This window comes from Hemitrygon akajei, chromosome 14, assembly GCF_048418815.1.
Source record: "Hemitrygon akajei chromosome 14, sHemAka1.3, whole genome shotgun sequence".
NCBI lineage: Eukaryota > Metazoa > Chordata > Chondrichthyes > Myliobatiformes > Dasyatidae > Hemitrygon > Hemitrygon akajei.
Window position 1 is genome coordinate 50,780,833 of NC_133137.1, and position 24,001 is coordinate 50,804,833.

Here is a 24,001-nt window from a genome sequence, read left to right on the forward strand (position 1 = left end):
GGCACAGGAGTCTTGGTATCCACACAGCCAAGTTCAGGGACAGAACTACCCTACAGCCATCAGGTGTGAACCCGTGTGGATAACTTCACTCACTACAACTCAACTGATTCCATAACCTATGGACTCACTGCCTACAATTCATGTTCCCAATATTTTTTAATTGCATGGTTTGTTTTCTTTTGCACATAGGTTGATGTCAGTATCTGTTTAAATATGGCTTTCATAAATTCTATTGTATTTCTTTATTTTCTCAAAGGTAGTAAATGCTGACTCGCATGTTATTTGATAATAAATTTACTTTGCCTTTGACTTCCCAATTAATTACTGTACGTCCCATCTGCCATAAAACTTAATCATAAGAAGAATTTCTGCTTTGAACTGTGCCCCTTAAGTGTCTTGAGAGGAAGGGATAAAGTGGCTGACTGACACCAGACCCTAGTGAAAGGTGAGGCAAGGAACCAAATGAGGAGGGTTGGGTGGGCAGGTGCAACACTAGGAGGAATGTGCGGCTGATAGGCAGATGGAGTGGAAAGAACCAGAGGAGGTTTACAAAAATGACCCTAGGAATGAGAGGGGATCTCATTGAAACCTATTGACTATTGAAATACCTATACTGAGTGTAGGTGGAGAGGATGGTTCCTATAGTGGGGGAGTCTGGGATCAGAGGGCACAGCCTCAGAATCGAGGGAAGTCCCTTTGGTGCAGTTGAAGAGGAATTTCTTTATCCATAGAGTGGTGAGTCTGATGCACCGATATAGTCAGCAGAGGATATTTAAATGGGATATTTAAAGCAGAGGTCAATAGAGGTCAAAGCAGAGGTCACATATAACTCACACAGCACAGGAAGTACACAACAAGGCACCGTACATATAACTCACACAGCACAGGAAGTACACAACATGGCACCGTACATATAACTCACACAGCACAGGAAGTACACAACATGGTACCGTACATATAACTCACACAGCACAGAGGATATTTAAATGGGATATTTAAAGCAGAGGTCAATAGGCCTCAATAGAGGCCTTTCTACTGATTAGAAAGGCGTCAAAGATTACAGGAAGAAGGCATAAGAATGGGGATGAAAAGGGTAACTAATCAGTCCTGATGGAATGGCGGACTCAATTTGTCCCTAAGTATTATGGTCTTTACCGTCTACACAGGGTGGTGGGGAACCAGCTGGTCAGACTTGCACATTGGATGTTTGTCCATCTCGTTGTGTGTGGTCTTTCATTGATCCTATTGTGTTTCTTTGTATTTACCATAGGAATCTCTGGGTTTTATATGGTGATATATATGTACTTTGATAATAAATTTGCTTTGAACTTTTGAACCAGACGCTGTTTCGGGCTGGAACCATCTTCAACAGATGCTGTGCTAAAAACAAATCAAGCTGTTGATGAAATGTTGCTGAGATTATTTTGGGAATGGGAATCATCTGTTTGTTTGGGGTAGAAATGTTCCATATCAGCACTGGAAATGCAGGCTCAGAGTTGTTTAAAGCCTCAGGAGACGCTGTTTCTGCCTTGGTTGACAGGTTAGAGTCTCTGAAGCTGCCTGAGGCGAACAAGCGCTCAGGTGGTGAGCATCACGTCCGGTCCTTCCTGTTCCACGGCAGGAAATCTGGGTCATTAGCCTGGAGAAAATGGTTTCAGCTGCCTCTCCTAACGCTCTGGGGAGTTTAAACCTCTTCTGCAATGGTGCTGACAGTCTTGTTAGTTAACTGGAAAGGGCTAAATCCTTTCCCTACAGGGTTTTAATTGTAATGGTGAAGCAACTACCAGACTTAAGTCATGTTGGCCATCAGACCCTTCTCATATTAACACAATAAGACATAGGAGCAGAATTAGGCCATTCAGCCCATTGAGTCTGCTCTGCCATTCCATCTTGGCTGATTTACTATCCCTCTCAACTCCATTGTCTTGCGATGTCCTCTCCACATCCACTCTATCTAAGCCTTTCAATAATTGATAGGTTTCAGTGAGATCTCCTCATTCTTCTAAACTCCAGAGAGTCCAAGCCTAAAGCCATCAAATGTTCCTCATTCATTAATCCTTTTATTCTTGGGAGACCTCCAATGCCTTAATGCCTTCAGCATTATATCCTTATTTTTATATTCTAGTTCTCTCAAAATAAATGTCAACATTGCATTTGCCTTCCTTACCACCAACTCAAGGTGAATTTTTCCCCGTTTAAAAAAAATTGCCCATGTCTTTCTTCCTTCTACCAAGGTGTATGACCATACACCTCTCTACACTATATTCCATCTGCCACATTCTTCGCCAATCTCCTAAGCCATCTGGCAAACTCCCTGCTTCCTTAACACTACCTTCTCCTTTGCCTGTCTTTGTATTGTCCCCAAACTTAGCCATAAAAAGCCATCAATTCCATCATCCAAATCATTGACCTATAACGTGAAAAGAGGCACTCCTAACACTGACCCCTAGGAAATACCGCTTGTCACCGGCAGCCAACCAGAGAAGGTCTCCTTTATTCCCACTCTTTGCCTGCTGCCAGTCAGCCAATCTCCTATCCATGCTCAAATCTCTCCTGTGATACTTTAGGCTCTTATCTTGACCAGCAGCCTTATGCATCACACTTTGTCAAAAGCCTTCTGAAAATCCACATAAACAATGTCCATTAACTCTTCTTCGTCTATCCTGCCCACTATTCCCTCAAAGAATTTCAACAGATTTGTCAGGCAAGATTTCCCCTTAAGGAACCATGCTGACTTTGACATATTTTATCATGTGACTCCAAACCTCGTCCTTAATAATGGACCCCAACATCTTCCCAAGCATTGAAACAGGTCAGGCTAACTGGTCTATAATTTCCTCTCTTCTGCCTCCCTTCCTTCTTAAAAAGTGGAATGACATTTTCAATTTTCCAGTCCTCCAGAACCATTTCAGAATCTAGTCATTCTTGAAACATCATTCCTAATGCCTCCACAATCTCTTCAGCCACCTCCTTCAGAACCTTGAGGTGTAGTTCATCTGGTCCAAGTAACTTATCTACCTTCAGACTTTTCAGCTTCCCAAGCACCTTCTCCTTAGTAATAGCAATGACACTCACTTCTGCCCCCGATACTCTCGAATTTCTGGCATAGTGCTGGAGTCAAAAACACAGCGAAAACTGATGCAAAATACTTATTGAGTTCACCTGCCACTTCTTTTTCCCCCATTACAACCTCTCCAGCATCATTTTTTAGTGGTTTGATATCCACTTTTGTCACTCTTTTGCTCTTTATATATCTGAAAAAACATTTGATATCCTTGTTTATATTATCTTCATATTTCATCTTTCATCTCCTTATTGCTTTCTTAGTTCCCTTTAATTAATTAAATCCCAGCTGTCCGCACAACCTGAGCTGTTGGCACTGGCAATACTTGGTCACAAAATACTAGATACACTTCTGAACTATGATCACTGCATCCACAGCCTATAATTTCTCTTTAAGAAACATGCTTTTGAACTGTCTAAACGAATTAGTAAATTTACGATCTCCTGAAGGACTCAGCAAACTTGACTTTCAGGAATGCAGGTCGGCTGCACAAAGTCAGCCATTGCTATGAAGAGAGTGATTTCAAGCCAGATGAAAGCGTTGAGGTATGAGATTACCTCTTCCAACATCCTCCTAGCCACTGGAGCACAAGACAGATCTGAATCGGAGGGAAATGAGAAATTGCCGCATTATCTGCTTCATGGAGACGTGGCACAATCGGAACATGTCAGACAAGGCGATCACACACAGGGGCTACTTGATCGACCAGATGGATCGATCTGCATTCAGGGAAGGCAAAAAGTGGGGAACTGTTTCTCATGATAACCTCTTTCTGGTTAGATGTAGCAATCTTATCATACTCTTGTTCTCCCTACCCAGAACATCTAATGATTAAGTCCTGACTGTTCTACTTACTAAGAGAGTTCTCTATAACCCTGACCATAATTTATGTACCACCAAGAGCAGCTGTTAATCAAGCACTCGATGTATTGAGTTCCAAGATATACAAACAAGAAATAGCCTACCCTGACGCCCTTCACCTCATTGGCAGGGACTTCAATCAGGCTTGATAGAAGAAATCTCTGTCCAAACATCATATTACTTGCAGTACCATGGGTCCCGACACACACGACCACTGTCTACCATCAGGAATGCCTACTGTTCCACCCCTAGAACACATTCAGGAAATCAGATACTCTAGCTGTCCTCCGCCTACCTGCAGAGGCTAAAGAGCGAGGCTCCAGAAGTAAGGACAACAAAGAGGTCCTCATGGGAGGCAGAGGAATAGCTACAGGTTTGCTTCAGGTCATGTTCAGGGACTCTTCAGAGGACCTGAGTGAATAGGCCACAGTTTTCACAGTCTCTATAAAGTCACTTGTGCTCGTGAATCCCCACAAAATCATTCAGAGTTTTCTGCAACTAGAAGCTTTGGATGAACCAGGAGATCTGCAATCTGTTGAGGTCTAGAATGGTGACCTTCAGGTCTGGCAAGAGATCCTTATGTGACCTATGGAAAACCATCTCTCATGCAAAATAGCAAACTCAAAACACAGCAGGGCTTGAATGCCATCACCTCCTACAAAACCAAACAAAGCAACATAAATAGGTACATATAGCTTAGTAAAAGAGAGGGCTATGGGTAAGCCTAGTAATTTCTAAGGTAGGGACATGTTCGGCACAGCTTTGTAGGCCGTAGGGCCTGTATTGTGCTGTAGGTTTTCTGTTTTACTACAATAAGGTTTCACTCCCAGATGAGTCAAAGGCTTTTCTGCTCACTTTGGCTGATAACTTCATGAATTTCCACAGCCATGATGACTCTGTGATCTCTGAGGCTGACGTGAAAGCTTCCTTCAGGAGGGTGAACCCATGGAAAGCATCTGACCCAAACGGTGTACCTGGCCAAATACTAAAGACCTATGTTGGTCTGCAGGCTGGAGTGTTTATTAACATCGTCAACCCCTTACCTCAGCATTCTGAGGTATCCGCCTGCTTCAAGCAGGCTTCAATAATACCAGTGCCCAAGAACATGACACAATGACTATCACTTACATCCACTGTGAGAGTTTGGTCATGAGCACATCAACTGCTGCCCTAGGAGAGACTTGGATTGACTTCAATTTGCTGACCGTCTCATCGGATCTACAACAGATGCCATTTCATTGGCTTTCTGCTCACCTGCACCATCTGGACAGCGAAGATGCTCTTCATTGACTACAGCTCAGCATTTAACACTAGCATCCCCTCAAGACTAATCAATAAACTCCATGACCTATGCCTCGTCATCTCCTTGTACAACTGGATCCTTGATTTCCTCACTTGCAGACTTCAGTCTTTCCGGATTGGCAGCATCTCCTCCAGAATCACCATCAGCACAGGAGCACCACCGGGCTGAGTGTTCAGCCCCCTGCTCTACTCACTTTACAATAACGGTTTGGCATAGCTCCAATGCCATATTAAAAGTTGTTCATGACACCACTTTGTTGGCCAAATCAAAGTTGGTGACCAATTTGCATATAGGAGTGAGATTGAAAAACTGGTTCAATGATGTCACAACAAGAACCTCTCACACAACATCAGCAAAACCAAACAGCTGGTTATTGACTACAGGAGGAAGAAATCGGGGGTCCCTGAGCCAGTCCTCATTAGGGGATTGGTGATGGATAGGGTCAGTAACTTAAAATTCCTGGGTGTTATCATATCTATCCTGAGACCACATGTAAATGCCATTTAAAAGAAAGCACAGCAACTTCACTTTCTTAGATGTTTGCACAGATCTGGCTTGCAATCTCATGCTTTGACAAACTTCTATAAATGCACTGTAGACAATATCCTGACTGATTGAATTGTGGGAACATTGGCTGGTGGTGTAGTGGCATCAGCACTGGACTTCAAGGCAGATGTTCAAACCAGAGTTCAAACCCAGCCGGCTCCCAACCTGGGCAGCAGCATTATCTGTCTACAAAAAAGTAGTGGACACAGCCCGGTCCATTACAAGATATATCCTCCCCACCACTGAGCACATCTACAAGGCGAGCTGCCACAAGAAAGCAGCAGCCAGTATCAAGCACCCCCATCATCCAGGCCATACTTGCTTGTCACTACTACCATCAGGAAGGAGGCACAGGAGACTTAGGTCCCACACTACCAGGTTCAGAAACAGTTACTTCCCTTCAACCATCAGACTCCTGAACCAGTGTGGATAACTTCACTCAACATAACACTGAACTGACCACTGAACACAACCTTTGGACACACCTTCGAGGACTCATGTTCTCCGCGTTATTTATTTATTTATTTATTTATTGTTTCTCTGTATTTGCACAATTTGTAAACTTTCATTTGCGTGTAGTTTTTATTTGATTCTATTGTACTCCTTTGCTCTACTGTGAATGTCTGCATGAAAATGAATCTCAGGGTTGTTCTTGGTGACGTATATTCACTTTGAACATTGAATATGGTAGATCGTCTAAATTCCAATGTCTCGGTTTAGAATGAGTTTAAATGATAGCATCTGGAGGGTGGTGGAACAGATGGTGATGCGTTTACTTGTTACTCATGGAGATAACATTCCACACTACCACCAAGACAATGACATCCTTCCCAGTGACTAATAACTCGCTTGGCATGCAGTGCAAAAGCAGTGAGATAGAATATGAACTCAGCAGGCCAGGCAGCATCTACAGATGAGAGTACAGTCACCATTTTGGGCCGAGACCCTTCACAGGACTGAAAGTAAAAAGCTGAGGAGTCAGAGTTAGAAGGTGGGGGAAGGAGAGGGAGAAACACATGGTGATAGGTGGAACTGGGGGCGGGGGGTGAAGTAAAGAGCTGGGAAGTTGATTGGTGAAAGACATAGAGGACTGGAGAAAGGAGAATCTGAGAGGAGAGGGTAGAAGAAAGAAAAGGTGGAGGAGCATCAGACGGGGGTGATGGGCAGGCAAGAGGTAAGGAGTAACGTGAGAGAGGGGAAAGGGGAAGGTAAGTGGTGAAGGGGGGGGACATTACCAGAAGTTTGAGAAATCAATGTTCATCCCATCTGGTTGGAGGCTACGCACTAGGGTTATATGGTGTTATTCCTCCAATCTAAGTGAGACTTCATCACAACAGTAGAGTAGGCCACGGACTGACATGTCAGAATGGGAATGGGAACTGGAATTGAAATGTGTGGCCACTGGGAGATCCCGTTTTTTCTGGTGGACAGAGCGTAGGTGCTCAGTGAAGTGGTCTCCAATCTATGTCAGGTCTCTTCAATATAGGGGAGGCTACACCGGGTACAATAGATGATCCCAACAGTCTCACAGGTGAAGTGTCGCCTCAACTGAAAGGACTGTTTGGACCCTGAATGGTGGTGAGGGAGGAGGTGTAGGGGCAGGTGTGGCAAGGATAAGTACCAGGAGGGAGATCAGTGGGGAAGGACGAATGGACAAGAGAGTCACGTAGGGAGCGATCCCTGTGGAAAACAGAAAGTGGTGAGGAGGGAGAGATGTGTTTGATAGTGGAATCTCTTTGGAGATGGCAGAAGTTATGGAGAATTATGTGCTGGACATAGAGGCTGGAGGGGTGGTAGGTGAGGACAAGAGGAACCCTATCCCTGGTGGGGTGGCGGGAGGATGGGGTGAGAGCAGACTGCGTGAAATGGAAGAGATTTGGTTGAGGGCAGTGTCGATGGTGGAGCAGGGTGGGAAGAGGTATAATCCAGGTAGCTGTGAGAGTCCGTGGGTTTATAATAGACATCAGTAGATAAGCTGTCTCCAGAGATAGAGAGAGAGAGATTCAGAAAGGGAAGGGAGGTGTCAGAAATGGACCAGGTAAGTTTGAGGGCTGAGTAGAAGTTGGAGGCAAAGTTAATGAAGTCAACAGGCTCCACATAGTTGCAGGAAGCAGCACCAATGCAGTTGTCGATGTAGCGTAGGAAAAGTTGGAGAGTGACACCAGTGTAGGCTTGGAACACGTAGCCGACAAAAAGGCAGGCACAGCTGGGACACATGGCTACACCTTTTGTTTGAAGAAGAAGTTATTGAGAATGAGGACAAGTTATTCTGTCTTATATCTGGTCTGGGTAGCCTCCTACCTGATGGCATAAACATTGATTTCTTGAACTTCTGGTAATTACCCCACACCCCACCTCTACCATTCCCCAACCCCCTTCCCCTCTCTCACCTTACCCCTTGCCTGCCCATCACCTCCCTCTGGAACTCCTCCACTGTTTCTTTCTTCCATGGCCTTCTGTTCTCTCCTGTCAGATGCTCCCTTCTCCAGCCCTTTATCTCTTTCACCAATTAACTTCCCTGCTCTTTACTTCATCCCTCCCCCTCAGGTGTCACCTGTCACCAGGTGTTTCTCCCTCCCCTCCCCCATATTCTAACTCTGACTCCTCATCATTTGTTCTCCAGTCCAGCTGAAGGGTCTTGGCCTGAAATGTCAACTGTACTACTTTCCACAGGTGCTGCCTGGCCTGCTCAGTCCCACCAGCATTTTGTGGGTGTTGCTTGGATCTCCAGCATCTGCAAATTTTCTTGTGTTTGTGATAAAAGGTGATCTGGAAGGGGTCGGTATTTCCTCCAGTTTCCATCACAGGGGTTCAGGTACCAAAGCTGTGCCAACACCTATACTTTCTTCGAACCCTCAAACAAACTTGTATGGATGTACGTCAGAAAGTACCCTAACAGGGATGGGCTTCCAAGATGGCACTGAGATGGTCCCTGCCAAGGTCATGGCTCAGATTAGGTTGTTTTTTTTTAAATGATTCCTAAGGATTTATTTTTTGGAGATAGGGTGGGGAGTTAGGGATCAGGTTTGGGTTTTGAGACCCGGATGCAGGGTAATTGGAGGACAGACCTGGGTCTAAGCCTCCTCTGCATGTTCGAAGGCCAAGGACCTGGATGTGGCTGGTTGTCCGGTCTGCTAATCAGAAAGGACCAGGGCTGGTGTTGTCGGCATGTACTGGGATCAAAGTCCCTTGCAGGCAGGCGTCATGAAATCTGGCCACCCTCTAGGTGTGCGAACGGTGAGACCTGTGTTTAACCCCCAGTGTTCCGATCAACAAGTCCGCAGCTCATTGCCTGGGTTTCAAGTCCTCATTCGGGGTCTTCATTAATCATCATCAGCAAATCCTGGGTCAATGCCAAGGACCAGAGCCTTGGCATCGGTCAGAAGCTTGAAAGCCGACTAGATGTCCAGAAGCTGAGTCCATTAGCAGGAGCCCCAAGTCTGCACGTCCAGTGGGAAGGCGAAGGCCCAGTGTCTGCAAATTCACAAGTTCATTGGCGGCTGGAAGCCAAAGTACACGGCCTGTCCTGAAGTCAGAGGACTCTTTCTGAGAATGGGTGGGTGGGAGGGAGGAGCAAAGCTTGTTTTGGTGTAATTGCTTTGACCCTGTGTTATTCTGATAAACATAGAAGAATACAGCACAGGAGCAGACCATTCAGCCCACAATGTTGTACTGAACCAGCTAATAAGCAAATCAAAAACACCCAAACACTCATTCCTCCTACCTACACAATCTCCTTACATCCACGTGCTTACCTAAACATCTCTTAAAAACCTCTAATATATTTGTCTCTATTGCCATTCCAGGCATCCACCACTCTCTGAGTAAAAAGCTTACCTTCACATCCCCCTTCAACCTACCCCCGCTCACCTTCCATGCATGCCCTCTGGATTTAGGCATTTCAACCCAGGGAAACGTACCCTCTCTCATAATTGTGTAAACCTCTATCAGATCTCCCCTCAGCCGCCGGTGCTCCAGAGAAAAGAACCCAAGTTTATCCAGCCTCTCGTGACAGTACGTGCCCTCTAAACTAGGCAGCTTCCTGGTGGACCTCTTCTGCGCCCTCTCCAAAGCCTCGACATCCTTCCTACAGTGGGGGAGACCAGGACTGTAGGCAATACTCCAGATGAGGCCTAGCCAGAGTTTTTGTCCTACTCCAGACCAAACAGTAATGGCTGATTGAATTAGTGATGCAGGCTCTGGACTTATGTTCCATGTACTGCGTTTTGCACCTTGGCCCCAGAAGAACAAGGTTTCGTTTAGCTGTATACTCTACGTGTGTATGGTTGAATGTCAATAAACTTGAACGTGAGCTTGAACTGAGAATTCAGGAAATGGTGGGGAGGTTGTGAGCTCAGAGTAGTGAGCTGATTCACGTTGAAGCCGACTAGTTCACCACGGGAGAACATGCACGAGGACCCTATCAGAGACAAGAGCCAAAGGAAATGTATGGATTGAGGGTTTAGATGAAAGCAAAGAAATTAACCAAGAGTTTAAGCAGAGGTGAGAAGTGGATGCCGGGCAGCAGTAAAACAGTACAGAGAACAGACCCACCTCAGGCACAAAGGCTTTCTTGTTCCTTTCCCAGACTGCAGGCCAAACAATAATCTCCTGGAGCTGCTGGAACTTCTGAATCCCTTCCAGCCATTTCACTTTTCCTTCAAGATCACCTGACACAGAGCACACAGACAAAGCTATCAATAAAAGTGACTTTCACACTGAAGTGATTCCTTAAAGTTGTTATAGCCGGGGGTAGTAATGGGGACAAGCTCCCAGTGCTTGTTAAATGCTCCCAATGGTATTTGCCTCAAATAGCCTCTGACAACCAACTCTAGCTCCTGGCCTTCATGTATGGTTTAATTACTAACCTTGGAAAAAAAAGATTTTTACTAACTTGAGAAGAAGCAAAGACATTCTGGTGCCTTAAAACCAGTTGTTCATCAGCCATGGTTGGCGGCTCACCTAGAAGAAGGAAATTTCTGATCTCCAGCCTCAGCTGCCTTGCGGCCATACCCACTCGTGGGGAAGGCTTCAGGAGTAAACCCCAAGTAAAAATCTGGAGCTGGAGTCCCTAAGGTAGTCCTATATTGAGTTCAATGTTGACCGGCAACTCCTGCAACCTCGCTGGTGCAAAACTCCATCGGTCTCTGCCGTTCCTTTGGATTCATCAGCTACGTGGAGAGGGGGAGCTTGCTGCATGGGAACAGCTTTCTCTACGTACCGTACTGTCCTAGCGTGAATATTGACTGAATGTAGACAGCTATGATGCATTATCCATGGTAGATCCTGACCAACACCCTGAACTATTCTTCTAGACACAGATTATTTGCTGGAACTACTTATAGTGTCCCTTCCAGAATAGGTGGCAGACCTGAGCTAGAGATCTGGCTGATCACCAATTAGCTAATCACCAGTTTTAGGTGGGAATGGCAGTCGACCACTGGGGAGAGTGGGAGATCACATCACCAAGGGAAGACTGTTCTTAAGTTCAGTTCAACTGCTCAACTGCCTGAGGGGTAAGGAGAGCTCTGTAGTGTCAATCCCCCCCCACCCTTCCTCCCAGACAGGCTTCAGTAACTGCACTCCAGCCAATTACCTGTATTTCACTATTTCACAAATCACTATTTCTTGCCATTATCTTTTTGTTTGTTTGAATAACTCAATAGAGTTCCTGTAGAAAACTTGGTCCATTGACCGACCACCCACACGGAATTAATGTTTTGACTATTAAGAGTCAAAGTTATCTTGTCAGGGTGTTGTATCCCTTTGTTCTGTTACTCTGGAGAACATGAACCTGCATTGTCATGCATTTCCAAGTAAAGGCGCAACAGCATGTCATCTAAAACTTTGACAAACTTCTATAGAAGTGGAGAGTGTCCTGACAGGTTGCATCGTTGGCTGGTAGGGAAATGGAACTGTGTACAGAAAGTGGATACAGCCCAGTCCATCACAGGCAAAACCCTCCCCACCATGGAGCACGGCCACAAGAAAGCAGCATCCATCACCATGGCCCCCAGCGTCAAGGCCATGCTCTCTTGTCGCTACTACCATTGATCAGGAGGTACAGAAGCCTTAGGTCCCACACCACCAGGTTCAGAAACTGCAAATGCCCTAGAACCATCAGGGTCTGACTTCATTCACCATAACTTTGAACTGTTTCCAAAATCTACAAGCTCACTTTCAAGGACTTTACAACTCATGCTGTCAGTATTATTTATTTTCATATTTGCAAAATTTGTCTTCCTTTGCACATTGGTTGTTTGTCAGTCTTTGTTTATGTATGGTTTTTCATAAACTATATTGTATTTATTTATTTTCCTCTAAATGCTTGTAAGAAAATCAATCTCAAGGTAATATATGGTAACATATACATACTTCAACAATAAATTTACTTTGAACTTTAATGTAAATTAACATTCAAATTAAGGTTGCAGGTCTCCCATTGTGGCAAAACGGACAAGTTTGCACTCAGTGGGAACCCTTGTCCTGACCAGTTAGAGTACGGCCCGGAGCTAGGGATGTGCACTCACAAATAGAATTGTCCACCCGCCTGATGATGGCTTCGATCTCTTTCTTTGCATTTGCATCAGTGCTTCTGTTCCAAAGACTCCTCAGGAGCAGGGGGTACCTTGTCAGCCTCTGTAGCGGTGAGACCAGCAGGTCGGAGAGGTGCAGTCGCTTGCACTGTTCGTTCTGTTCACACCACTGTCTTGTGCAAAACAAAAACAGAGGGAAACTTTTGTAGGAACAACACTGAGCAGCAGTTAGTGGAATGTGACAGTGATACCGTGTTTATTAAAGAACTAGCAAAGAGTCATAGTGTTCTACAACAAGGACACAGGCCCTTTGGCCCAACTCGTCCATGCCGACCAGGACAAACACGAGGAAATCTGCAGATGCTAGAAATTCAAGCAACACACACAAAATGCTGGTGGAACCCAGCAGGCCAGGCAGCATCTATAGGGAGAAGTACAAAGATGTTTCAGGCTGAGACCCTTCGTCAGGACTCAGGTCATCTTATAGATGCTGCCTGGCTGCGTTCCACCAGCATTTTGTGTGTGGTGCATTACTACACACTTAATGTCTTATCATAGGCAATGTTAGAAAGTAGGAGTCGGTACTATACTTTAAGAAAGATTCCAAAGTCCTCCCTGGTCTTCAGATTATTGAGGTAGAGGTTGGCTGAAGAATAGTTCAGGCAGTACTTCTGATGACTGCAGCACAGACTGTCCTGGAACTGACAGAAAACAAATTTCACATCAGATCGGAAAATCTTCCCCTTGCCACAGAACAATATTTCGGAAAATCCGGAAGTATGGATCAAGTCTAAACAGACCTGCCTGTTCCCACCATGGATGCCAGAGTAAAATTCAAACTTACCTGTCATGACTTAGACTGCCAGAGAGGTCCAGGTCGATCTACTATGATGAGACACAGTGCACTGAGAGCCCCTTCCGTGACCGGCGGACAGATTGAACCCAGCCCAGAGTAAATTGAACTGACAGATATCTAAACCACAGCAGCGGGTTAGCTGGATAGTCAGCTGGATATTAGCTGGAGCACCGGATTAAATAACACTTACTTCAAAAAAATCTTTAAGTAAAAAACCACCTTTAAAATTAATTTAATTAACCTAACTGAAGTAATACTTATCAGTTCTCTCCGGTGAAATGAACAAGAAGGCATTCTCAATATCCCAGGTCTAACTTGGCTCATGATGTTCACTCCATTCAATGCTCTTGAAGTGTGGGGAATTGCTGCAACTTTACACTCTCATGGTCAAAATGCAGTCACCAAAGTGACCATGGCAAACTCTGGGCTTCGATTTTTTGGGACTTCCACAAAATGTTCTTTTTTATTTTTCCAGGTGAGGACCTCACTGGTGAAGCCAGCATGTATTGCCCACCCCTTGTTGAGCTTGGTTTGCTGAGCCATGGTAGTTAAGTGTCAAACACATTACTGTGAGTCTCGTGAGAGCAAACATTAGCCATATTTCTAAGGAAGCATGTGCTGGCTCTGGAGAGGGTCCAGAGAAAGTTCACAAGAATGAGCCTAGGAGGAGTGTTGGGTGGTTCTGGGGGGAATGTACTTGATAGAGTTCAGAAGGATGAGTGGGATCTCATTGAAACCTACCGAATACAGAATGGACTAGAGTGGATATGGAGAGGATGTCTCCATTAGTAGGAAGATCTGGGATTTGAGGGGATAGCCTCAGAATAAAGGATGTCTCCTTAGAACTGAGATGAGGAGAATTATCTTCGGCCACAGGGTAGTGAATCTGTGGGGTCATTGCCACAGACAGGCCAAGTCATTTGGTGTATTTTAAGGCAGAGATTGAGAGGTTCTTGATGGCAAGGGAGTTAAAGGTTACAGAGAGAAGGCAGGATAGTGGGGTTGAGTAAAATAATAAGCAGAGTTGCCTCAATGGGTGAAGTGACCTGATTCTGCTCCTATATCTTATGGTCTGGAGTCACACAAGTCGGAATAAGGACACTGTTTCGACAAGAATTTAGTGAACCGGATGTATTTCATTTCACAACAGTCTGGTATATATTAATGATTAGAAAGATAGAAAAAAAATTACTGGATTAGAAACTCCAAATTATTAACTCAAACTGAAGTCCGCAGTTGCCATGGTGAGATTTGAATGCAGAGCTTCGGATGTTGTCAAGAATGGGTCAATGGTTCCCTGGATCGAACCTCAAATGCTGCTGACAGGGAGACAAGGCCATATCTCTCCCTCAAGCATCAATCCTTTGAGTTTCAAGTTCACCCCAGGATGCCTGAAGAGTTGATGGAGTTAGGGAGATGGAGGGGGGGCCTTGGGAGATTCAAAGGAAGGATGAAAAGCAGAATGAAAACAGAGAATGCTGGAAACAGTCAGAAATCAGGCAGACAGAGAAATAGATTAATGTTTAATTACAACTGTGGACTCATCAATCTGAAACATTGTCACTAAGAACGGTAGCATTAAACAGGCTCTCAGCCCATTGAATGCATGCTAACTGTCTACTATCTATTTACTCTAATCCTATATTAATCCCTGCATTCTCACTGTCTATCCTGCCCTCCCCTCCTCCCCATCCCACCACCCAGTCTACCATCTACCATGCACTATGTGCAATTCAAAGCAGCCAATTAATCTACTAACCCACACACCTTTGGGATGTGGGAGGAAACTGGAGAATGTGTGGGGGGCGGGATAAAGAGGGGAACCCCACACGGTCACAGGAAGAATGTGCAAACTCCACACAGACAGCACCATAAATTAGAATTTGACCTGGATTTCAGACACTGTGAAGCAGCAGCTCTCCAGCTGCCACACTGTGTAATCCTCATTCCACGGATACTGTCTGACCTGCTGAGAATTCCTAACATTTTCTGATGTTATTTCAGTTGAACAAAATCTGCTGTATTTTACTCTTGAATACCACAAGTAGACTTATGCTTACATCAGTGTAAGGCAAGACCTCACAGCCCGGAAACCATGGGCACTAATTTAATTCCCCAAAGCAGACATGCTTGTACTCCTAGATTAGCTCTTGATGTATAAACAAATTCTCTTGTGATCTGCCTGTAATCTTTGCTGCCCTTGCTAATCAAGAACCTATCACCCTCCCCTTTAAATATACCCAATGACTTTGCCTCCACAGCTGCCATTAGCAATGAATTCCAGAGATTCAACATCCTCTGTCTAACGAAATTCCTCCTCACCTCTGTTCTAAATTCTGAGGATGTCACCTCTAGCCCTTGCCTCCCCCATCTTCTCCATGTCCGTTCTACCTAGTTCTTTCAATATTTGATAGGTTTCAACAAGATTCTCCTTCATTCTTGTAAACTCCAGTAAGTACAGAGCCATCAAATGCTCCTCATTAACACTTTTATTCTTGGAACCCTTGTAACTCTTGGACCTACTCTGGGCTTCTCTAATACAACACATCCTTTCTTGGATAAGTGGCCCAAAACTGCTCACAATACTCCAAATGTAAGTCTGTATCTGTCATTGTTCTGGAATTATATAGAGATGAGTGCCTGGCATTCTCTAAAAAATCTTCATTTTCAAGAACTCATCGAAGTGCAAAACAGTTTGTGTGATACACTCACACTTACCGTTGTGAAGATCCCGGGAGCTCACCAATGCTCAGTCAACATCAGAAAAATATTCCTCATTTCTGTTCGGTCTGAGTCTCCTTCATTACACTCCAGAAGTACTTCACTGTCTGGGACGTTATGAGATCTTGAAAGGAGCTATATAGTAAATTTAAACTCTTTCCTTTTTCTCTGAACACTGGCTCCAGTGACAATGGGGGCACTCTGGATGCAAATTGTGTTGCTCCTCATCTCAGTGAGAATGAAAATCAGGAGCTTAGAAAGGGCCATCAGTAATCATGTCTCAGATTTAAAGTCTACTCCAATATATTGAGGTAGCCCCACAGAGCAGAGCCCAGTACTGAGTTTTAACCTGTTGTGACTGCCACTCTTAACCAAGTGATGCTGGGTGCAAGCTGTGTGGATATCCAGCTGGCCATGGGCAGTGACCTTTTGTGGTCCATAGGCCACAGAGCTGCTTGATAACGGTTTTTATTCTAACGTTAAGTAGAATGGGCAAAGACAGGGGTAGCAGGAAGTCAGGACAGTTGATAAAGCTTTTTTCATATTAAGAGCAGGATGTTTATCTTTCAGTAAGCATTGATGGTCTGAGATATTAAATATTTAGTAACACGTACCTTTGACAGCACTGCAATGAGAGATGATAGATCCCAGCAGGTCCGTATTGCATCTAGAAGACTGCTCAAGAAGTCCAAACTCACCTGGTAAGATCAAATAATGCACAGGGTTATGGCGATCGTAATAAAGTCATAAAGTTATAGAGCAATACAGCTCTGAAAAAAAAGCCCTTTGGCCCATCTGGTCCTGCTGAACTGTTACTCTGCCTAGTCCCATCGACCTTCATCCAGACCATGGCCCTCCATACCCCTCCCATTTACTTATCTACTTATCCAAATTTCTTTTGATTGTTGAAATCGAACCCACATACTCCACTTCCACTGGCAGCCTATTTCACCTTCTCACCACCCTCAGGTTCCCCTTAAATATTTCACCTTTCACCTTTAACCTATGTCCTGTGACCTCTGGTCTCACTCAACCTCAGTGGAAAAAGCCTGCTTGCGTTTACCCTATCTTGTTGTTGTTCCTTTCCATGCTTGCCGTTTCTTTAGTTTCGTCTGTTTTACAAGACAGAATTGCTAGCTCGACACTCAACCCAGCATGGGTGGAAAGCGAGCGAGGAACCCGCCGGTGTGCTACTTCAAGAAGGCAACGTGTGTCCTTGAAAATCCCCACCACCCAGGCTATGCCATCTTCTCGCTGCTACCATTTCTGCTTGAGCGCTCAGGTCTTCTTCCACCCGTCTCTTAAATAGAACCAGTCTCCCTCAAAAGATACCTGGCAGGTCAGCTATTTTGAACTGTGCTCCTAAACTGTGGAATTCAATGTGTAAAGCAATAAAGGATGCAGACTCAGCTGAGACTTGTAAACGCCAACTCAAAACCTATTCATTTAACCTTGCCTTTGTCTGTTTGTCTTTTATTTTTATTTTCATGTTTGCACTTTGAATGACATTGTCTCTATGAAAAATGCTCTAAAAATAATAATTATGATTATTACCATTGGGCAGGAAGTACACCGGCCCTAAGACCCACATTGCTAAGATCAAGAAGAGCTGCCTCCCTTCAATAGTTTGATTCTTGAACATCGCTGACTGCTACCTCAAAAGAGCATCAGGGTGACCTCTGTAAACACTTTGCACTACAGTGAACTGCAGAGACCCCCCAAGCATTACTGGAGCGGCCTCTGAAGCAATTAGGGATTAGCGCTAAAAGTTGGGATGCTGACAGAATGAAGAAGCCTAGTGCCAAAGTACTTCCTTTTTTTTGTTCTTTCGTATAAAAATTGTGTCTAATTAATGTTTATGTTTCCTTGTGAATGATGAGTCTCTGATGCTATGTACCCATGTTGCTGCTGCACGCAAGCTTTTCATCGCACCTGCGAATGAGTGTACTTGTACAAATGACTTCGGGCCAACTCAGCAACAAACTGCGTTTAAATTACAACTTTAGTGCAGAGAAAGGCTCAATTGGTTCACTGGATGTCAGGGAAGGAAAGCTGCTGACCTTGACTAATCTGGACCAGCTGGCCTCACATCCCACATCCAGTGAAACCCCACATCCAAGCAGCCCAGTGGAGAGCAGCGAGTGGGAATGAATCGAGATGGGGTGGTAGGCAAGGATGCTAGAGAATATTTAATTGGGTGCTAGAATCAGAGTTGGGGAGGTGAAGCGAGGTCAGGTTGAAGATCTGAAATTGGTAGGCAGGCGTTAACCAGAGGACACTGATTTAATGGCTCTTGCAAAGACAAGAGGCCAAATGGCCTCCTTTTGGGTAGTAAGGATCTCTGTGGGATGTAGAGAAATGAGAATGTTTGGGTACCAGATGGCTGAATTTAATGTTCGGTGCTGTTTGTGGTGTGGGAGATCCACCATATTGCCTACATGAGGCATAGTGATCTTAGATCAAACCCGTGAGATAGTTACAGTAACATCCCACAACTACACTTCCTCCTTATTGATGCAGTGGTTGATGTTCTTTTGGAACAGCTCCTTCCCCTCCACCATCAACAAACCCGTGGACTGTGTTTTTTGTTCTATTTTTGGACTATTTATTTGTTAACTCTATATTTCTTATTGTAATTTATAGTACATTTTATGTATTGCACTAAGGTGTATGGGGTGTCCAGGCAGGGGTAGCACCTCTGGTAAAGAGGCTTGTCATGTCCATTCTGGGGCAGCCCACTCACCTTTGGTCCCCACTGGATGTTCAGCTCTCACCTGTGGCTCCAAGTATGAGGGTGATTGATAGGTTTGTGGCCTAAGGTAGAAGGAGATGAGCTATACAGCTCTCGTTAAATGCACGTGCAGTTCAACTCTTTGAGTGACTATGCAGAAAGTTTGAAGTTAATAACTCATCTCCTTCTACCTTAGGCCACAAACTTATCAATCACCCCTCGTAGCTGTTTGCATGTGACAGCGGCCACACCGCGGTACACCTCTTTGACAGGAGGGCTAAACCAGGTGAGAGCGGCTGGTGGCCTCGTGTCCCGGTGAGGTAGGGACATGCCTGCTCACCATGTGAAACCAGCTCTGGTGGACTGGGCAGATGAGGTCTACAGTGAGATCCAACGGCCAGGAAGGCGGTACTGCAACGCTCCGTGGAGAGCAAAGGGCATGACAAAATACAGAAGGCGTCAAGGTCATCCTCTGCAACCAGGAAAGACCCCAGTTTATGGCGCTTGTTTGTACCACCTGACCCAGACTTCAGAGGTCAAGAGAGTGGAACTGCCCAGTGCAACAGCTTTTTGACTTTAAAAACTCTCTCACACAGGTCGTGAGTGATGGACAACCACCATGATGAACTGCTACCGCAAAACAACAAATTTCATAACTTAAGTCAATGATAAGAAACCTGATTCTGATTCAGTTCACCCAGCAGAGCTGCTGCCTCACAGCCCCAGAGACATAGGATCATAGAACATAGAAATCTGCAGCACATTACAGGCCCTTCAGCCCACAATCTTGTGCCAACCATGTAACCTAATCTGGAGATCAACCCTGACCTCTGGTTCTGCACATTCTCCCTACGAGAGCATGGACCCCTCTGGTCCCTTCCTCCAACATCCCACAAATTGACACAATCTCCAACAACAGTTCTGGGGGAAGCTGTTGGAAACGAGTGGAGAATACAAACTGGATTTGTGTGGGATCAGTGTAGACAGCTGACAATTGGAACGAGTCCAATGGGCTGATGGGCTTGTTTTCTTCTATGTGGCACTGTTTTCTATTCCAACTCCAAGGGCCCAGATTACCTTGGACAATTCATTGAGGTTTGCAAACAGTCTCCGAGGGTCAACGTCCAGAAGCCATCCTCTGCTCTGCAGATACTTCAAAGTATTCAGAAAAACCTGCAAGACAGAGTCACTTGTTGAAGCCAGGATGTGGTGTGTGTTCAAGGTTGCAGGGGATCTGACTACCGTATGGGAACATGTGGAGTGACTGTTCTTTGTGACTGTGCTGGGTTGTACAAGTCGGATGTGCTGTGACTTTATGGAACATTGGACAAATCTCAGCTGGAGTACTGGGTGCAGCTCTGGTCATCAGACTGTTGGAAAGATGGACAGAGTGCAGAGGAGATTCACCAGGGCTGGTGCATTTTCGGTAATGTCTGGAGAAGCTAAATCTGTTTTCCCTGGAGCAGAAGAGGTTCAGAGGGGACATATTTGAGCTATCTGGAATTATTGAGGGCTAAAGCTAGGATAGACTGCTAGAAACTATTCTCCATATCAGAAGTAGATAATACTAAAGGACCGATTTTAGGTAGGTTAAGGGGTAAAAGAGGGAGGTCATTCTGTACCCACTGCTCTGACAGATGAAGGCAAGCACTCCAAATGCCTTGTAACATCTGTGAACAAAGGAGAAATACTTTAAGGGGAAGATGAGGGAGAATTTCTTCACTCCGAGAAGTGAGAATGTGGAACGAGATGCCAGCGGGTTTGATTTCAACATTTAAGAGGTGTTTGGATAAGTTCATGAATGGGAAGGGGATTGAGGGTTCTGGTATGGGTGCAGTTTAATGGAACTAGATGGAATAGTAGTTTGGCATGGACTGGATGGGCCAGCAGAAAGGCCTGTAGTGACTCTACTTTCTATTACACTACGAAGTACCCACAACATCTTTAGGGAGCGATGTCTCAGAATGGCAGTGCCCATTAATAAGGACCTCCAGCACCCAGGGCATGCCCTTTTCTCACTGTTACCATCAGGTAGGGGGTACAGAAGCCTGAAGATACACACTCAGCAATTCAGGAACAGCTTCTTCCCCTCTGCCATCCGATTCCTAAACGGTCATTGAACCCTTGGACGCTACCTCACTTTTTTAATATACAGTATTTCTGTTTTTTGCACATTTTTAATCTATTCAACATGTAATTGATTTACTTGTTTATTTATTTTTATTATTTTTATTGTATTTTTTTTTCTCTCTGCTGGATTATGTATTGCATTGAACTGCTGCTGCTAAGTTAACAAATTTCACATCACATGCCGGTGATAATAAACCTGATTGAGATATTTTGACACATACAGCAACACTACAGGATACCAGGAATGGCCCTTCCCTTCTGTTGGTACCTCAATGTAAAATAAACCCGAGCAGTTTAGAGGGGACCTAAAGATTTTCACGCAGAAAGTGGCGAGTGGAAGGCACTGCCTGGGAGAGTGGTGGAAGCAGAGGTGCTGACAGCACTTGAGAGGTGTCTAGGTGAGCGGTTAAGTCATCTTAGCGTAGAAAGCTACAGGCCAAGAGCTAGAAGATGGGATTAATATGGATGGGTGCCCCATGATCAGCAGGAACATGATGGGCCAAATGTCCTGCTTCCATGCTGCATGACTCCATGATAACCTTGCCAGAGAACTCACAGACACCAGAACAAAGATTACTGGAATGGCCTTGGGCATCTCAAAAGCAATTTGGGATCAACACTGAAAGCTGGAATGCTGAAATATTAAAGAATCCCCTTTGGTAGCACTAACCAAGTGAGGGATTGTCCCAACTGAAAAAAACATCACCCAAGTGAATGGTGATAAAAGGGTGAAAGGAAAAGGGATGAGTACATCAACTCTCCACTTGACTAACGTGAACCATGTCCCCTCAGATCCCGGGCCACCCGAGGAAACACAAACAACCCCGATCTTGGGAGCTTTACAGAGGTTGTAATATTGCTTGTAACACGCTTCCAGCAAGTTGGACTCAGTCAACACAACAAGCTGTTGTCTCTCTTGATGACCCATGTTAGTGACACGCAGGTACACGAGCACGGTAGGAACCACAATGCAGACCAGGTGAGGGATACGGAAGTGCCATAGCGTGGTTGAGCTCGATGGGGCCTGGCCCATGTTCCTGCGGTGGAATGACAAGCTAGATTGTGTGCGTCTGTACACCGCTGGGAGACTGTACTGTCGATTGCTGGACATTGACACTCACGGTCTGTTTTTTCCAAGTGAATATGCTTCTTTGCTTGATATTTTGAATTATGTTACTCACTATTTCTGAATGTTTTTGCACCTTGGCCCCAGAGGAATGCTGTCTCATTCAGCTGTATGGAAACATAGAAAACCTACAGCACAATACAGGCCCTTTGTGCAATATTGCAACTGACCATGGAAGTCTCTTTCACAAATGGCTCTAGCCCTTCAACAGAGAACAACAGCCATCACCTCCCTCGCCTGAGCAGGAGGAGTGAACCGAAACAGATGCCTCACGATTCAGATGCCAGAATAGGACAACACACAAAATGCTGGAGGAACTCAGCAGGCCGGGTAGCGTCTATGGACAGGAATAAACAGTCAGCGTTTCCAGCTGAGGCCTTTCATCTGGACTGGACACAGAGTTGAAAAGGCCAGAATAAGAAGGTAGTGGGAGGGGAAGGAGTGCAAGCTGGAAGGTTATAGGTGAGAGCAGGTGAGTGGGTAGGCGTGTGGCTGGGGGAGAGGTGACGATGTGAGAGGATAGGTGGAAGAGCTGAAAAGGAAGGAATCTGATAGTAGAGGACACTGGAATAAAGGAAAGGAGATAGGGAACTGATGGTGGGGGAAGAGAAGGGGTGAGAGGGTCACTAGAATAGGGGAGAAGCCAACAGATGGTTGGGAGAGGGGGAGGAATGGGAAACTGAGGGGTCTGCAGGATTTGACAGGCTGGCAAGAGAAGAGAGCAACAGGGCTTCTGGTGAGAGAAACAGGAATGCTAGGAGGAGTGGGAACTGGAATCTGGCTGGTGAAATGGGAAGCATAGAAGCAGCCATGTGAATTAACGCACACAATCTACACATGTTCTCTTGGTAGCCATATGAATTATTTGTATGTAGAATGTGAGCACTAAATATTTGATACTCCCTTTATGGAATATTAGTGATGTCCCTCAGACTTAACTGCAGGAGGTTAGAGAGCAGAAGTGGGCCATTCTGTGACAGGCACAATGACACTCGACAGGTCGGAGCAGCCCACAGACTCACCTCCTCCATCACCAGCAACTGACCCCTGAGGTAGGTGCATTCCGTGGTGAAGATCTCCCACATGGCCTCCTGTAGCTTCTTCTCCTTCTGCTGCATCTCCGGGTGACAGTTCTGACTCCTCACCGTTTGTGGCCAGCACTCATCCTGACAGGGCAGAAGATGGATTATAGGTGCTGCTGTGGACTGTGCAGTTACATGTGGAGATGGTGAACTGACTGCCCAGTTCATGATATGAACCAACCCCCTGCCGTCACCCCATCTACACTTCCGGCTGCCTCAGGAAAGCAGTCAACATAATCCAGGTCCTCTCACACCCTGGTCATTCTCTCTTCTCCCCTTTCCAGTCCGACAACATGTATGGAATTCCAGTGCTGCGGTCTGGTCTTTTTACAGTTTATATTAATGGCCTCAATAAAGCGATTGCTAAATTTTCTAACGATGATTAGCAGGAGAGTAAGTTGCAAAGAAGACACAAGAAGGGATATAGGCAGGTTAAGTGAGCGGGCAAGGATCTGGCCAATGGGCAGTGTGAGAAAATCTAAAATTATTTATTTTTGCAGGACAGTCGAAGTTCTGGAGTGGGCTGATGGAAGCACTATCCATGCATGTGGCACTGCCAAGTGTCCAGGTTACAGAACGTACACGGGTAAGTGGAGCTCAGCTAGAGGTAAAGCTCAGTAGGGAAGCAGGCTTAAGGCTGCATGGCCAACAGCCAATCACGTGGAATTTCACCTTAACACACAAAGCAGTGAGGATCGAGACCCAGAAATACCCGATGCCAGCAGAAATCCTCCAGAACACTGTAGATGAACTGCCAACCATACTATCATCAGGTGGTGAGAGAGCCTGAGCGGCCATGGGAGAAACGTCTGGGCAATGAAATAGGTGTAACAGAACAAATTACCTTGTACGGTTGTGAGCCCTGATCCACACTGTCTGCGATCTCCAAAGTCGCCAGAAGGTTTTCTAGATCAGATATTGGCTTTTGCTTCACTTTGCTCTGCAGTCAGAAACATAAAATGAAAGCAGTGTGCTTAAAACCCCTTCAATACACACTAATACCACACCGGTCTCTTGCTGGAGCATTTTGGGATGCACGTCTCTG

General features: G+C 45.3%; 1 protein-coding gene across 6 annotated transcripts in view; it reads right to left on the bottom strand.

Annotated features, from left to right (window-relative positions):
* The window catches only part of plekhg7 (pleckstrin homology domain containing, family G (with RhoGef domain) member 7), a 90,507-nt gene that overhangs the window by 19,865 nt on the left and 46,641 nt on the right, over positions 1-24,001 (bottom strand). For all 6 annotated transcript variants that reach the window (XR_012101394.1, XM_073066041.1, XM_073066040.1 and 3 more), the window contains 7 exons: positions 23,801-23,896; positions 22,897-23,040; positions 19,696-19,791; positions 16,502-16,585; positions 12,901-13,011; positions 12,305-12,479; positions 10,329-10,444 (listed from right to left, as the gene is read on the bottom strand). Coding sequence is in view for 5 of the 6 variants with exons in the window: in XM_073066041.1 (XP_072922142.1) it covers positions 10,329-10,444; positions 12,305-12,479; positions 12,901-13,011; positions 16,502-16,585; positions 19,696-19,791; positions 22,897-23,040; positions 23,801-23,896 (822 nt within the window). In the remaining variant the exon portion in view is untranslated. The remainder of the gene's footprint in view (positions 1-10,328; positions 10,445-12,304; positions 12,480-12,900; positions 13,012-16,501; positions 16,586-19,695; positions 19,792-22,896; positions 23,041-23,800; positions 23,897-24,001) is intronic.